Source organism: Fukomys damarensis, unplaced genomic scaffold, assembly GCF_012274545.1.
Source record: "Fukomys damarensis isolate Sample0158 unplaced genomic scaffold, DMR_v1.0_HiC HiC_scaffold_16, whole genome shotgun sequence".
Classification (NCBI taxonomy): Eukaryota; Metazoa; Chordata; class Mammalia; order Rodentia; family Bathyergidae; genus Fukomys; species Fukomys damarensis.
The window spans coordinates 10,468,127-10,482,019 of NW_022900928.1; the positions used below are offsets into that span (position 1 = coordinate 10,468,127).

Here is a 13,893-nt window from a genome sequence, read left to right on the forward strand (position 1 = left end):
GACCAGAGCAGACCCCTGAAGAACTGGGAAGGTGGGTGGATTAGACACAGAGACCCTTGTGAGGCTGCAGCGAAGTGAGACCAAGGACAGTGTTTGTGTCCCTGAGCAGCCAGAAACAGGATGGCTCTGCGGGCAGTGGATTGTTTATTAACCCCCCAGTGTGGTGCTAGTTACCTGCACGGCCCTAGGCACTGAGGACACAGCAGAGTGTGAGGAAGACAAGATCGGAGCTTCTCTGGAGCCACAGTGTGGGCACCTCAGAGGGATGGCCGTGTGTCGTGGTGGGCATCACAGGAGGAGAGACTATTTCCCCCCAAGATGGAAGCTCTCCTCCATGGAAGGGTGGGACGTACGCTCCCTGCTCTTGGACCTGGGGGGTGTGAGATTGCTATGGCCACTACAGTGTGACAGCTGTGATGCTGACTTCCAGGGCTCCACAAAAAAAGGCGACACAGGGCCAGGGATTCAGCTCAGTGGTGCCACTGCCTGCCTTGTAAATGCAAAGTCCTGAATTCGATCCCCAGTACCAAAAACATAAAAAATAAAAAGAAAGAAAGAAAAGGCGACAGCCAGCATTAATAACAACGTCGAACCACCGAGGAAGGGCAAGCAGACAGCCCAACCACAAGTGCACCTCGAAAGTGGCCCTCACCTATGTGTCCATGCAGGATGGGATCAGAGGCAGGAGAACCAGCAAGGGTGGGAGGCATTACCTGGGCGAGAAACAGAAAGAGAAAACCAGAACAGCAGTGCTTGACAGGCACGGCGACTGTGCCCAGGGACAAGGAAGAGTCTGGGGTTCGCTCTGAGTTCTCCCCGTGGAAGAAAACTGGAGGTGGGAACCCAGGAGGAGAGACAGGTCTCAGGGAGGAGAGGAGTCGGACGTCAGGCGTTGTACAGCTCCGTGAGGCCTGAGGTGAGTGGCCAAGCCAGCGTCTGCCCCTGAGTGCAGCTTCCCTAGCTCAGCAGCTCTGGGGCCTGGGCTAGGGGAGAGATGCTCTTCAGGTCCCCATCTTCGTGTGGAGAGAGGGAAGCAGGGTTCTGACGCCACAGAGATCACAGCGAGGATGACAGGAGAGAAGGGACACAGAGCTGCATGCACCATGACTCGTGGGCGTGTTCGGTCAACAGTAGGCGCCATCCTCGGTATTCTGACCGGGAGCGTTATTGACGACCGTGTGTGCTTGGTCCCAGGCTGGGCGGGTCTTTGTTCCCAGGGCGTGGGGCGTCAGGGCATTACACGAAGGCTGTTCCCATGGAGCCCCGCACACATGCACCCCTGCAGTGCGGCTTAGTCAACTGAGAAGTCCATGTGGACCGTGTCAATAGCTTCAGGAGATCCAGGCTGTGTCTGGCCTCGGTCTCCTCCCCTCGATGGCTGAGTGGTTTTAATTAACAACTCCCACAGAGGAAGCCAAAAGCCACTTGATTAATAAAGCTCTGACCGTCTGTGCACGGCTCAGTGGTCTCAGGGTGGCACTGAGCTTATAATTGTGGGTTTGGCTCGGGTTGCCATAGCTGGGGGGATCAGGGGAGTTGAATTTCCTGGGAGAAACTCGGGGATCACAGCTGTCCAGGCACGAGTGACAGCAGCGCCACCTGGTGGGTGACGATTCACAGCAGGGCGCCCACCGCGGGAGGCACAGCAGTGAGCAGAGGCTGTGAGGACTTGGCTGCTCTGGGCAGCCCCTGGGTTTCCATTTCCATCCAGCACACACACAGCCCATTTGGGCTGCATCCACTTTCTGCACGAGTGCCCAGGGAATGTTGACACAAGTGTTTCTAGCACGGCGGCGAAGACCTGCGACCCTGGCTAATTGAAATGAAATGGTCAGAATGCTTTGGAGGCAGAGACTTGGCCCACCTTTGCCCACTGCCAGCCTCCAGGGCCTTCACCCAAGCCTCTTCCCAGCTACTAAGATGCTGTACAGCCCGGCACCCTGAGCCTCTCCCTCTGAACACAGCCTACCAGCTCCATCGCATGCTAACGCTGCACAAAGTGCCTTGGGGCTTCCTGGGTCAGGGGTGCACATGCTCCTGTATGCACTGAGCACACGTCCAGCCAGTGTCCTCACTACAGTGGGCCTGGGGACGTGGACTTGGGCTTTGAATGCAGCCCACTGAACACTTGGTTCTGCTGTTTCCGCCTGTGACACCCAGCCGGAAACCTAACCTCTTCGAGCTTTGGTCCGCTCGGTGGTCTCCTCTATCTCCAAGAACTGGCGATGTGAAGAGCAGGCGAGGCAGCATGTGCAGGGGATCCACACAGAGCGAGGCACACAGAAAGGCTCCAGAGCAGCTGAGCTGCTGGGAATCACAGCGCCACCTCCGCGGGACTGGCGCAGGCACCTGCTCACAGGCACTGGAGGCCCCTGCTCTGTGGCCTTCCACCTTCACCAGAGAGCCAGTGCCACAGTCATCTGTGCTGTTTCTGATAACTTGACTTGGCTTCACTCTTGAAACATTGTCACTGCTCCACAGCGGGAGATGTCTCGTATCAGGACAGGGAACCAGGCGGCCACAGACACAGAGCTCTGGGAACTGGGACACAGCTGCCACCGTGGAGATGCCCGAAGAGCCCCGTCTCCCTCTTTCCTCAAGATCGAGGAGTAGATGCAGGCTTGATTTATAGCAGGGAGGCTCTGGAGACAGTCGGGGGCTGCTCTCAGCCTGCGAATCTGATCTCCCTGATCTCGAAAGTCAGCAGCCCCACCAGAGGTGTCCACGTCAGAGTCTGCCTCACCTGGTGATCATTCCAAGATTAAGAGGAAAGGTCAAAACCTCCATCTCCCAGGGAGATTTCTTACCAGGACCCTGGGGACCCGGGCAGAAATGCAACGATTCTTCTAAGAATGCTTGATCTGTGGTCCTACCGGAGACCGGACACATCCGCTTTGAGGCCGCCCTCACAGGTGTTTATCCACATGGCTGTGTTTTGCTTGCTGTCTCTGGGCCTCAGGTGAGCACCCTGCTTTCTCAGATGTCTCCTTGCCACTGGCCACACAGCAAGCCCAGCTGAAGACTGGGAAGGGTGACTTTATGCGCAGCGCAGCTAAGGCCACGATATCCAAACACTCAGACTGGATGCTGTTATGCGTGATTTTTAAAAATGAAATTAACATTTACATCAGTAGAGCCTGAATGAAGTAGGTTATGTCTGTAATGTGGGTGGCGCATGGGTCTCATCTGATCAGCTAAAGACTAAGAAAAACAGAGCAGTGGTTTCCTCTCAGGAGGAGGAGATCCTGCCCGCAGGCTGCCTCTGGATGTCTCTTCCCCAGGTCTTCAGCTTCGCACCTCCCCTGAAGATGCTGGATTTGCCAGTCTCCCCCGATGCCTTACAATTCATTCATCTCTCTCCCCACTGCTTCTGTTTCTCTGGAGAACCTGAACTCAGGTACAGACCAGCTGTGATCCAGCCAGCACCTGGTCGTTACGCTTGAGAAGAGGAAGCTGGGTGACATCATCTCAGGAAATGTGCTCAGTAGGAGAGCAGATTAAAAAGATGAAAGGAATGCTGCCCCATTCCAAGGGTGCCACATGCTTTATTTTTTAAAAATTTTTTGGTTTTTTGTTCTTTTGCGACAGGGTCTCACTATGTAGTTGAGACTGACCTGGAACTCACTGTGTAGCCCAGGCTGGCCTTGAACTCACAGAGATCCTCCTGCCTCATCTTCCCAAGTGCTGGGATTACAGGCATGCGCCACCAAGCCTGGCCGCCATATGCTTTAAACTTCGGTCGCCTCTGCACTTTATCACACACCTGCGAGTCAGGTTACTAAGGAAACCACGGGAAGCAGGCTCAGAAGAGGAAGCGATTCCCCCAAAAAAGAACGCAGGTCCGCTACTCCCATCAGCAGTGTCTTCCCTGACACCAGGCCTCCAGGAAACATGATGCTCAGGAGGCCCCAACACGATTTCAGTTCCTTATCTTGATCTGAGCCCAGGCACACGGGGCCTTTTTGAGTCTTTCAGCATGGCTTACTGTCCCAGGGCCAAGATACGCCCAACCTCCTCCAAATGTTTCATCTTCACCTCACCTCGAACTTGGTGTTCTCCCACCCTGCCATCATAAATCTGTTGAGCCCCTCTAGCTGCTGGCCCTTGGAAAACTAACTGGGAGGGAAGGGTCAAACTGGGTGATACAAACAAACAGGGACTGGGTTGTGTCTCTACACGAGAGCTACGCAAACACTTTCTGCAGGAAAATGGCGCTCAGAGATGACCCGCAACCCTTCGGCTCTCTCTGCTTACAGTACATGGGAGAGAAAGGAGATGCAACAAAACGGGAGGTCACCTTTTTGCTTCTTCCGAGGGCTTAAAACAACTGCGTACCCTGGATCTTTATTTTCCTTTTTCTAAAATGAAGACGACACCATATAAAGCAGAATCTGGGAGCCATGTAAGATTCCCAGCACTCCAGAGGGTGCAATGCCCAGGAGCCCTGGCTCCCCACCATCCAGCAGGTCTGGAAGGTGTTTCTCCTGCGTGAGAGAACAGCCTGGCCAGTCGGTCAGCATGAGCCTCGGGCTCCTGGCTGTAATGCAGTGAGGAGCTCAAAGGGTCAAATGCTGGTGCAAAAAGCAAGGAGTACAAGATGGCCCAGGCTCAGCAGCAAATCATGGCCTGCCTCCTCTTGCCCGTCATGCTCCGGGGCACAGCCAGGTGCTGAGAGACACCGCTGACACCCGTGGGTTGGAATGAGCTGGAAGGCAACCTCTGCAGTGCTGTCGAAGGGACCCAGGCCAATCTGGGCAATCCAGATGCGGATGTGGGCTTCTTGGATGTTCATCAAACAAGAGCCCTGAGAAGGGAGGGCATCTGTGCTGGGAGACGGCGGGCAGGAAGGAAGGGACCCTCGCAGGCATCACGAGCCGTGGCTGGGCTCTAACCCAGCATGGTGGCCATTGGTGCAGGGCTTGGATATCCCACAGGACTCGTGGTTATGGCTGTGTCTCAACCCCTTATCTATAAAGAGCGACCTCACTGGCTTCTGCCAACCTGGGTCTGGGGATGAGCCAGGGCAGGAGCGGATGAGCTGTATGGAGTGCTCTTCCCCTGCCCGCTGCATCTCACCTTCTGGCGTCATCACTGAGCGGATGGCTTGAAGGAGGGGTCGCCACGGCCCGGGCACTGTGCCTCCTTCTGTGGGCAGGGCAGCCCCAGGCATCACTGCTTGCATTTGCAGATGAGGGTCCCCGGCTTCCAGAAGCGGGGCCCCCACAGAACCACGCTATCTCCAGACCTACCCTAGAGCATCCTCCTGTCGCCTCCGAATACTAACCCGTGTGGTCAGCCCCTGACAACAGGACCGGGCCCGGGGCTTCTCCAGGCCACGACTGGAAGCCTGTGAGGTCGGGGTTTTCCTAAAGCCCAGGTCCTATCCTCCAGGTGGCCACTTAGGCTGGTTCAGCGCAGCCAGCCCCAGATGAAAGAAATATCCAGCTGTCAGCAGGCAAGGAGTGGGGGCAGAGGAGGGTGCTGAGGACGAACGGCGGCCACCTGCTAACGCGGGCTGGGGCCCGAGGCTGCCTTTCCCTTCTCTGGCTTCTTCACAGCCCTACGCGGCACAGGCCTCCCACTGCAGATCTCCCACTCGCCCCTGCGCGGCTCCCAAGGTCACACGCTGGGGCCCGACCGTGTCTGCATTTCAGTGAGGCCCGGCTCACGCGTCCTGCAGCTGCTGGTGCCGGCCCCACGGCAGACGCGGTGACAGGAACCTGTGCTGCCTGCTTAGCGTGTGCCTGCTGGGTGCTGTGCCGAGAGCCACACACAAGAGTCCCTGAAGCTTTGTGCCAGTGTCCCCGGGTTGGTGTCCTCGCGGAGGACACGTGCTGCAGAGAAGCCCTCACTCTGAGCTCCGTCCCCACTCTGGGTGAGGTCTTTATGTCCCAGCAGAATCCACCGCTCCCTCACGGCCCCGGTGGCTCGCGTCTCAGACTGACCCATGCTGGCCTGCTCCACGACCTCCCTCTGTAACACTGCGATCTTAGCTACTGTGTCTGCTCCCTTCCTGTGGATGCTGTGTCTTCGGCACAAGCTGCAGCACTCAATAAACCCAGAGCCACATGTGGAATGGGATTTCACCACCTGTGCACGGAGCTTTGCAAGTCAGGAAGCAGAGGGAAGGTTTCTGGGTTCCCACCCCAGGAGCCTGGAAAGTCTCAGACTTGGAGGATGGAGGTGGGTGGAGGGAAGACGGGGCAGGTTTCAGGAAAGGCCTGAGGGTAACATCCTTGTCCCACTTCTGTTTCCCTCTCCTCTTCCTGCCCTGCAGGATACAGGAGGGAGGTGGGCAGGACACAAACCCGAACCAAACCAGGAAACTCCCAAGCACATCCTGAAAAAAACACAACATCTTTTTTCTCTCTTCCCCATAAATTAGCAAGCCAACATTTGCCACTAGACCAGGGTGACATGCTGGGCTGCCTGGGTCAAGGCCGAATCACACTTCATTTCTCCACAGGACTGTTCTCCAGGAAATATGTTCTTAATCCCAGACCCTGCCTGCCAAACCTGTCCAGTGATGGACACAACAGGCTTGGAAACGCCAGGGAAGGCTCTCCGTCCAGCTGGCAGGGAGCTCGACCATTCTTTCTCCTCTGGGAACATGGCCTGCCGGCTGCCGATAAGGCTCACAGAATCCCCGAGCTCAGTAAAGTTGGAGGGTCCAGGAGAAGAAGCACACGTGTGCCTCCCCAGCTGGTGGGATGGGAGATACAGCCACCCGGGCCATCGGTCAGGTGAACGCCCCATGACAGGACATCCAGCCCTGCCCTCCTCGGCTGCCATAACTGGTGATCTAATCAATGTCGCCAACCTACTGAATCTGCCCCCAAATCTCTCACCTATGGGCCACTCACTGCCTCTGGCCTCCCTGGTCAGCTCAGGCCAGAGTGAGTCTCCACCTTCCACGGTCATCTGTGATCCCACCAACACCGGCCCGGGGGCCAGGTGGCAGCCTGCGCCTCTGAGCCTCCCCAAAGCCTGCAAACTGGGGTCATTTCAGCAGGATCAGCCCAGAGACACAAGAACCTCTCCTCTTCCGTCAGAGATGCTGCCACACCCGGCTGGAACCTGCCGTGAATCAGGGCAGGGCCTATCAGGACAGCCTCTCCCGAGTCCTGCCTCGGCCCCAAAGTGCACTGTGGCTTCCTCTCCTATCAGTTTGCTGGGAACAACAGTCTGGCAGGGACACCTAGGGTCACCTGCAAAGCCAGTGGGGAAAAGTCGTCAGACTAGAAAAAGCCTTTCTTTCACGAGTACAGCGCACCATTTTGCCACCCGCTGTGTTCGGTGGTGACTTGGCATGGCAGGGCAGTCAGCTTTCTGAGAAAACCAACTTAAATGAAGAAAGATTATTTTGGCCACAGTTTCAGAGGTCCCAGTCCATGGTCACCTGGGTCTGTGAACCCATGGTGAGATAAAACATCATGGTGAGGAGCATGTAGTGGGGCAAACGGGCTCATCTCCTGGTGGTCAGGAGAGGGGGAGGGGGAAGGGGAGGGAGAGACCAGAATCCCCAGTCACCCTTCAAGGCCACGCCCCCACACCCTACTTCCTGTAAGTAGGCCCCTCTTCTGGAAGTCCCCACCTGTCACCACGCTCTGCAGTGCCACCAGCTGCGACCAGTCTTCCACACAGGAGCCTCTGAAGACATTCCAGGTGCAAACCACTTAGTGAGAAAAATCTGTTCCACTATCCTGAGTGGAGGAAGGAAAGGCAGAAGGGGAGCCTCTGTCCTCCACCGTCCCACCCAGCAATGGCCCGCAGTGCTCCGAGCAGTCTCTTTCCTGACTGCTACTGTCAGGTTCATGGGGAGAGAGGGAGTGGCACAGTGCAAAACCGGCCAAGGAGGAGGAACACCGCATGGCTGGCGCCTCCAGTCCACGGGCTCCCAGCTCAGTGCTTCTCCATCGAGAGATAAGGCTGCTCTTGCCACATTTAGGGTCAGCGTCTCTTACAGCACCAGTCACCACGCAGCAGATGCAGCGACCGCATCCTGGGCCAGGCACTGTGCCAGCCAGTGATGGCGCACAGACACTCAGGACAGACGTGGCCCTAGCCTGCAGCGTGGGCGGCAGGTGTGGATCTTCTCCCTTTCACACTCATACACGTGTGTGTATGTACATGTACAACGCACACACAGTAATTCTGATGTAGTGCTTTCAGCGCTGTTGTAGACAAAGCAAGTATCAGGGGATCCCAGAGGAAAAAAAAAAGTCACCACCTCTGCTTGGAAGGGGTCAGAGGAGGCTTCAGAGAGGAGGTGACCCGGCTGGCAATGCAGGAAAAGCTCAGGGTGACACCTGTAAATGATGCTTAGATACAGGCGGCATCCTGCTGTGTCCCCCTCACCTTCACACACAGAAGCCCTGTAGGAGGGACCTTCAGGAGGTAATCAATCAGGTTTAGGTGAGACTGCAAGGAGATCATGTCCTTAAAAGAAGAGGAAACCATGCAAGCACTTGCTCTCTCCCCCATGCAGGGCCACAGTGGGAAGGTGCCACACACGAGCCTCCAAGCCCCACCACCTCCAGCTCTTCTGTTTAACCCGCCGAGAGGCTGAGGGTACTTAGTGACAGCAGCCTGCGCTCTGACCTATGTATGGAGCTACAGGTGATTCTGCAGGGCTGGGATCGCGGAGCTGAGTCCCTCAGCTGTGCCCACATCTGCCCAGATGGACTAATCCACTCCCGCTGTAACTGCTCACCCTGCTTTCTCTCTAATGTACGAGGCTATTGGCCAGGCATTTAAAGTCAAGGTCCTTACCCTTGAGCTACAGAAGCGAGAGACATTAGCCAAAGGCTTTTGTAATCCAAAGCAACAGAAATCACAGCAGCATATCCTGCGTTGGCCACTAGAGGGCACCATAGGCTGAGTTGATTCTCTCCAAGTGTTCCACAAATAAATAGAACCACTGCGATTTACAGCTGGTGGTGGCAAGTTATAAAAGCCCAAGGTTCTGCCAGGATGAGCCCCAAGAATATGAATATCTACTATATCTTACACTCTGAGCTTGCGAAAATACTGAGCGTAGTTTGCCTTCTAGGAGGGGAGTCCCAGTAGGGAAAAGAAAGACAGACAGACCCACGCTCACACTCTGAGCAGCCTAGATTCTTTACAAAGCGCCAATCTCTAACTATAGCTTCTTTCTTTCTTGCTTTCTTTCTGTACTGGGGATTAAACTTGGGACCTTGCGCTTATGAGGCAGGTGCAGCACCAACTAGCCACATCCACGGCCCCTCTATCTCTAATTTTCAAAGGTTAAAGAACTTGTTCTAGCTCACCTGGCAAGCAGGATCATTCTCTTTGTCCCTTAAGACCACACTGTCTGTCTGACTCTCTCACCCTTCACACGGAAAGCAAGAGGCTGAGACACTGTTTCAGCATAAACTACGACCACCAGACGCCCTGCACACAGGGGGACATCAAGGCAGGTGCTGTTATCTCCAGGGGCTGGGCTCCCCGGGACAGGAGCTCTAGGGAGAAAGCAGCAGGCCCCAGTGTGGGGCTCTGCCTCTGGGACTGGCAGGTGGCTGGGGGCAGCAGAGGGCAGAGAGGAGATGGTGAGGGAACATGGAGGCCGGACGAGCCCATGAGGAGCCTCCCTGCTAGGCCAAGGGGTTCACATCTGCTCCCGAAGGCCTTCAAAGGGTCTGGAGAAAACTTCTGATGTTAAATTTAAATGATCGTTTTTTGCCTTGAAGGGGGATGTATATTTATATATTGGAAGATTATACAATTCTGTGCTCTCTGTGAAAAGAAAAAAAATATCCAAACACATGGATGCTAAATCTATCCCTTTAATTTCATTCTGTACCATATGGCACTCTGAGCTTAGAATATGAGCACAGGATTGAATTCAGGGATCAAAACTCAATAATAAGAGACATCTTTGTCTGTCATTTTCATTTATTTTTCACCACAGCCCACGCCCAAGTTACCAACCTAATGAAGTGAAGCGGTGAGCTCACATGACAACTTGTGAAGTTGACACGCCTGGCCTGGCACGAGCTCAGCGCAGCGCACGGGTTTGATCACGCACACACACGCACACACGCACACACGCAAGGGCACGACAAGAACATTTCCCAGCAAGCCCTAGCTGAACTCCACGGTGACAAAGCAATCTCAGCCCCACCCTGGGAGAACTGCAGGATCCACAACCAGGGACAAACACGAAGCACAGACATCGCAAAACAGCTGCTGCACCAACCCAAGGCGGTGCCATTTTACAAAAGCAAAGGCCCGGGGTTTGCAGAATCGAGCATTTACTTCCACGTTAGGGCTCCGACCTGCATGACCTTTGCTGGAAGTTTCCCCATTGACCCATGGCGCACACATCAGGGCTAGGTTTTCATTAAGCCAAATCAACACCCGTATGCAAACGCTCAGCATTTCACAGTTCCCAGGTGCCCGGGTGTCTGAGGTCCGTATGAGATGTAGACCCCGGCTGAAATGCTGTGTCTGTCAAACAGCTGTCACTAATCAGATACAACCTCCCCCTTCTAGGTATCTTCCTGAGGGAATTAAAGACATCACAGTACGGTGATACATGCATACCCATAGCGGCCCAATTCATGATTGCTTAGTCTTGGAAGCAGCCTATACAGCCAGATGAATGGGTAAAGTGAATGTGGTGTTTATATACAATGGAGTACTACTCAGCTACAAAGAAGGCTGAACTTTAGTATTTACAGGTAAAGGGATGCATCTTGAGACCATAATGTTAAGTGAAATAAGCCAGACACACAAGCTTAAACACAGCATGATTTCTCATATATAAGAAATCCAAAGTATAAATAATTTAAAGAGCAAAATAATAGGTAGGTAACAGGACACAGGGAGGCAGATCTTTCCCAAGTGAGAAGGGGATCAAGGGATGGGGAGGGGCGGAAGGGGACATAGAAAGTGTTAGAATGGTTCCATGCCTGAACCAGCTCTCTGCAACGTACGTAATCCTGTGTCCTGCAAACATGGGCTAGTAAAAATCAAAATTAAAAACATATCTAGTACGACCGCAAAGAGAAATCTTGACAGAGCAGGTTAGGACCCACATAGAGCGCTTCAAGGCTCCGGGAAGGCAGATGATACACTTGGTGTCTCATTCTCCTTCTAGCAGATTCTGAGGCGCGGAGGAAGCGCTCGCCTTTCCATATGTACAGCCTCCGGGTCCTCCGGCCTCCCAACAGGCACTGGGGCCTTTCACAGCCGGAGACAAGAGTTCCAGAATGTTCGGAGCAGGAATGTCATTAAATGACACCCGGCACTCCTCACTTAAAGGTAAATGTTCACAGTAAAAAGGAACAAGGGAGGAAAAACCAGACCGAAGTTCTCCAGGTTCAGTAACTGAGTGGTCTGCTTACATTTCTGCTCTTTTATCTGCACTTGCTCCAAGCGCTATCTTACACGCCAAACATGTCAGCTTTGCAAAGCGGACACTGAAATGTAAACGCGCAGCTGAGCTCAGTCCGGGAGCCAAAGCAACCAGCAGCTTCAGACTCTCGAGTTTGGCGCGTCCCAGTGTCTCCACCTTGTGGTCACTATCGGCGCTACAGCAACAATTAATTCCCCGACCGTCTACCTATGCAGATAGTTCAAAGATGGACCCAACAATACAATAAATTCTTTATTACAGGATAAAAAAGCTTCCAAATAACCACACTCAGGGATAGTATATTGAAGTGAGGATTGGTAATGATAGACTTGAGGTCATTCTGGATACCAGCAGTCTTCTAAACACTAAAGATTTGATGATGTGCAATTCACTCTTAGCAACAGGCGGTTATTACTATTTCTTAGGTTTGGGGGAGACTATAAACACAAAAGTATGCTCTAATTTGATCAGATAGTTTAATTTATGGATGCCTTAGCTTTTGCAGACATTCTGGAGAGCAGAAATTGTTGTATTGTGAGCATTCAGTGGCTCCTGTTTTCCAAGACTTTATGACCCAAAATGGTTCTAAGTGATAGGCAGAAAACCAAGCCACCTGTACATTTGCACTTTTAGTTAAATAATAGAACACGTTTAAATTGGGTGTGGCGGCACACACCTGTAATCCCAGTAGTCTCAGAGGCTGAGGCAGGAGGATTCCAAATTCATACACAGCCTGGGCAATTTAGCAAGACCTTGGCTCAAAGGAGAAAAAAACAAAAAAAAAAACAAACTAAAATAGGGCTAGGGATGCAGCTCAGCATGAAGGCCCTCAGTTCAAGCTCCAGCACTGACAAAAACAGACAGGCGAAAAATGTCTAGAGCTATGCAAAATTAAAATGATTTTGAAATAACCTCCAGTAGCTGTGCTATTGTAGTGCAGCAGTAAGATGTTGGCCAAGATGGAGCTGGGGGAAGTAAGGACTCATTAGCTTGGGGCTCTGCCTCCTACCAGCTGCATGGCCCTGGGGAAGCTAAGTCACCTTCCTGGGCTGCGGGGGTTATGATTTTCTCTGTCTCACAGAGCTGCCTTCAGGCCAGAGCAAGACTCTGCCTGTCAAGTTGGGGCACAGCGCTAGGCACAGGGTAGGGAAGTCGGCTAGTGTTGCAATTAGGAAAAGACCAACTCATACCCCCCAGCCCGAGCGCCTGACCACCGCTTTCCCAAGGAACAGGGGACTGATTATTAGTCCGGATTTTTCACGTGTGTGATTTTCACTGCTAGAGCATTAGCAGTGCAAAAGACTTGGGAAAACTTCTGGGCAAATCACGATGGAGGTAAAGAAGTCTCAGTAAGCGGAACAGAGATGCGGCTTCGTCCACACAGTGCTCTAAAGGAAGCTGACCCCAGAAGCCAGGCCTCGGGCTACACGAAGGCTCAGCCCAGCTCACTGCCCTTCCACCTTCCCCGCGAACAAATCGAGAGACGGGGTCGGGTGTGTGGCTTCCTCCACACAACCCTCCACATGTTCACCACTTCAGAGACAGTCGTAGGCTCCTGTTATGCACCTCACTCTGGGGATTCCGTGGGGAACAAGCAAAGCTGCCTTCTGGCTCCACGGTGCTCCTGCTGCGAGCCAGGAGCAGGGCGGGAGATGATAAAACATGAGTGTAGAATCAGGACAATTTTAAACAGCGATAAGCTTTCAAAAGAGCCTGACACTGTGCGATAAGGGTGACTCAGCCGGAGCAGGACACAAACTGCTTCAATCTGATGTTTTCTGTATCGGCTAAGGAGCAGGAGGGAACTGCCCAGGCAAGGATCTAGGGTAGAAGCTAGGTCCAGAAAGAGAGTGCAAAGGCCCTGGGGTCAGAAGGCGCTCCGGGAGACTGCAGGACAGGAAGGACAGCTTGGTGAGGAAGTGAGGCAGGGGTGAGATCCAAGGGGCAGGGCAGGGCCAGGTCCCGCGGGACCAGGTGGGCTCCATCCCCAGCGTGAGGTTGGTTATGTGCCGGACGCAGAAGCTTCATTTCCCTGTGTCACTCTGGCCCCTGGCGGGACATCACGGCCACCTGCCAAGCCTGAACACCCGGGGCTCCTGAGTCCCAGCCCCGTGCTGTTTCCTATGGAAGGAATCTGATTTCTGGAGATGTTGGGGAAGCTGGGGACCAATCGGCTCCCCACGCCTCCCGAGGGTGGAGGCCGGCACTCACCCGCTGGTGATGTCGTCGGTCCGCACGTTCTTGCTCAGGACGTCCCCGTCGCTCATGTAGCCAGGGGCGTCCATGCTGATGCCTTCCAGATCCACCTCGTCCCCTGCCTTGTCGGAGACGTCCATGTGGCAGACGCTGCTGCCCCGGGAGGCCAGCTGCCTTCGCAGAGGTGCTGAGTACACATAGCGGCCCGGCTCGGCGCTGATGAACCGGCTGGCATTGGCTCGAGGCGGGTACCCGTTGCCCATGGACGGGGCGTCTCCCGCCTGGAGCCGGGGGCTGGACTGGCCGAGTCGCCAGGA

At 54.1% G+C, this 13,893-nt stretch overlaps 1 protein-coding gene across 1 annotated transcript in view; it reads right to left on the minus strand.

The window, feature by feature from the left end:
• Positions 1 to 13,893, minus strand: part of Nav2 (neuron navigator 2) — a 359,199-nt gene that overhangs the window by 136,816 nt on the left and 208,490 nt on the right. Inside the window, exon 14 of the mRNA XM_033764074.1 lies at positions 13,592 to 13,893. Within this exon, the coding sequence (XP_033619965.1) occupies positions 13,592 to 13,893 (302 nt within the window). The remainder of the gene's footprint in view (positions 1 to 13,591) is intronic.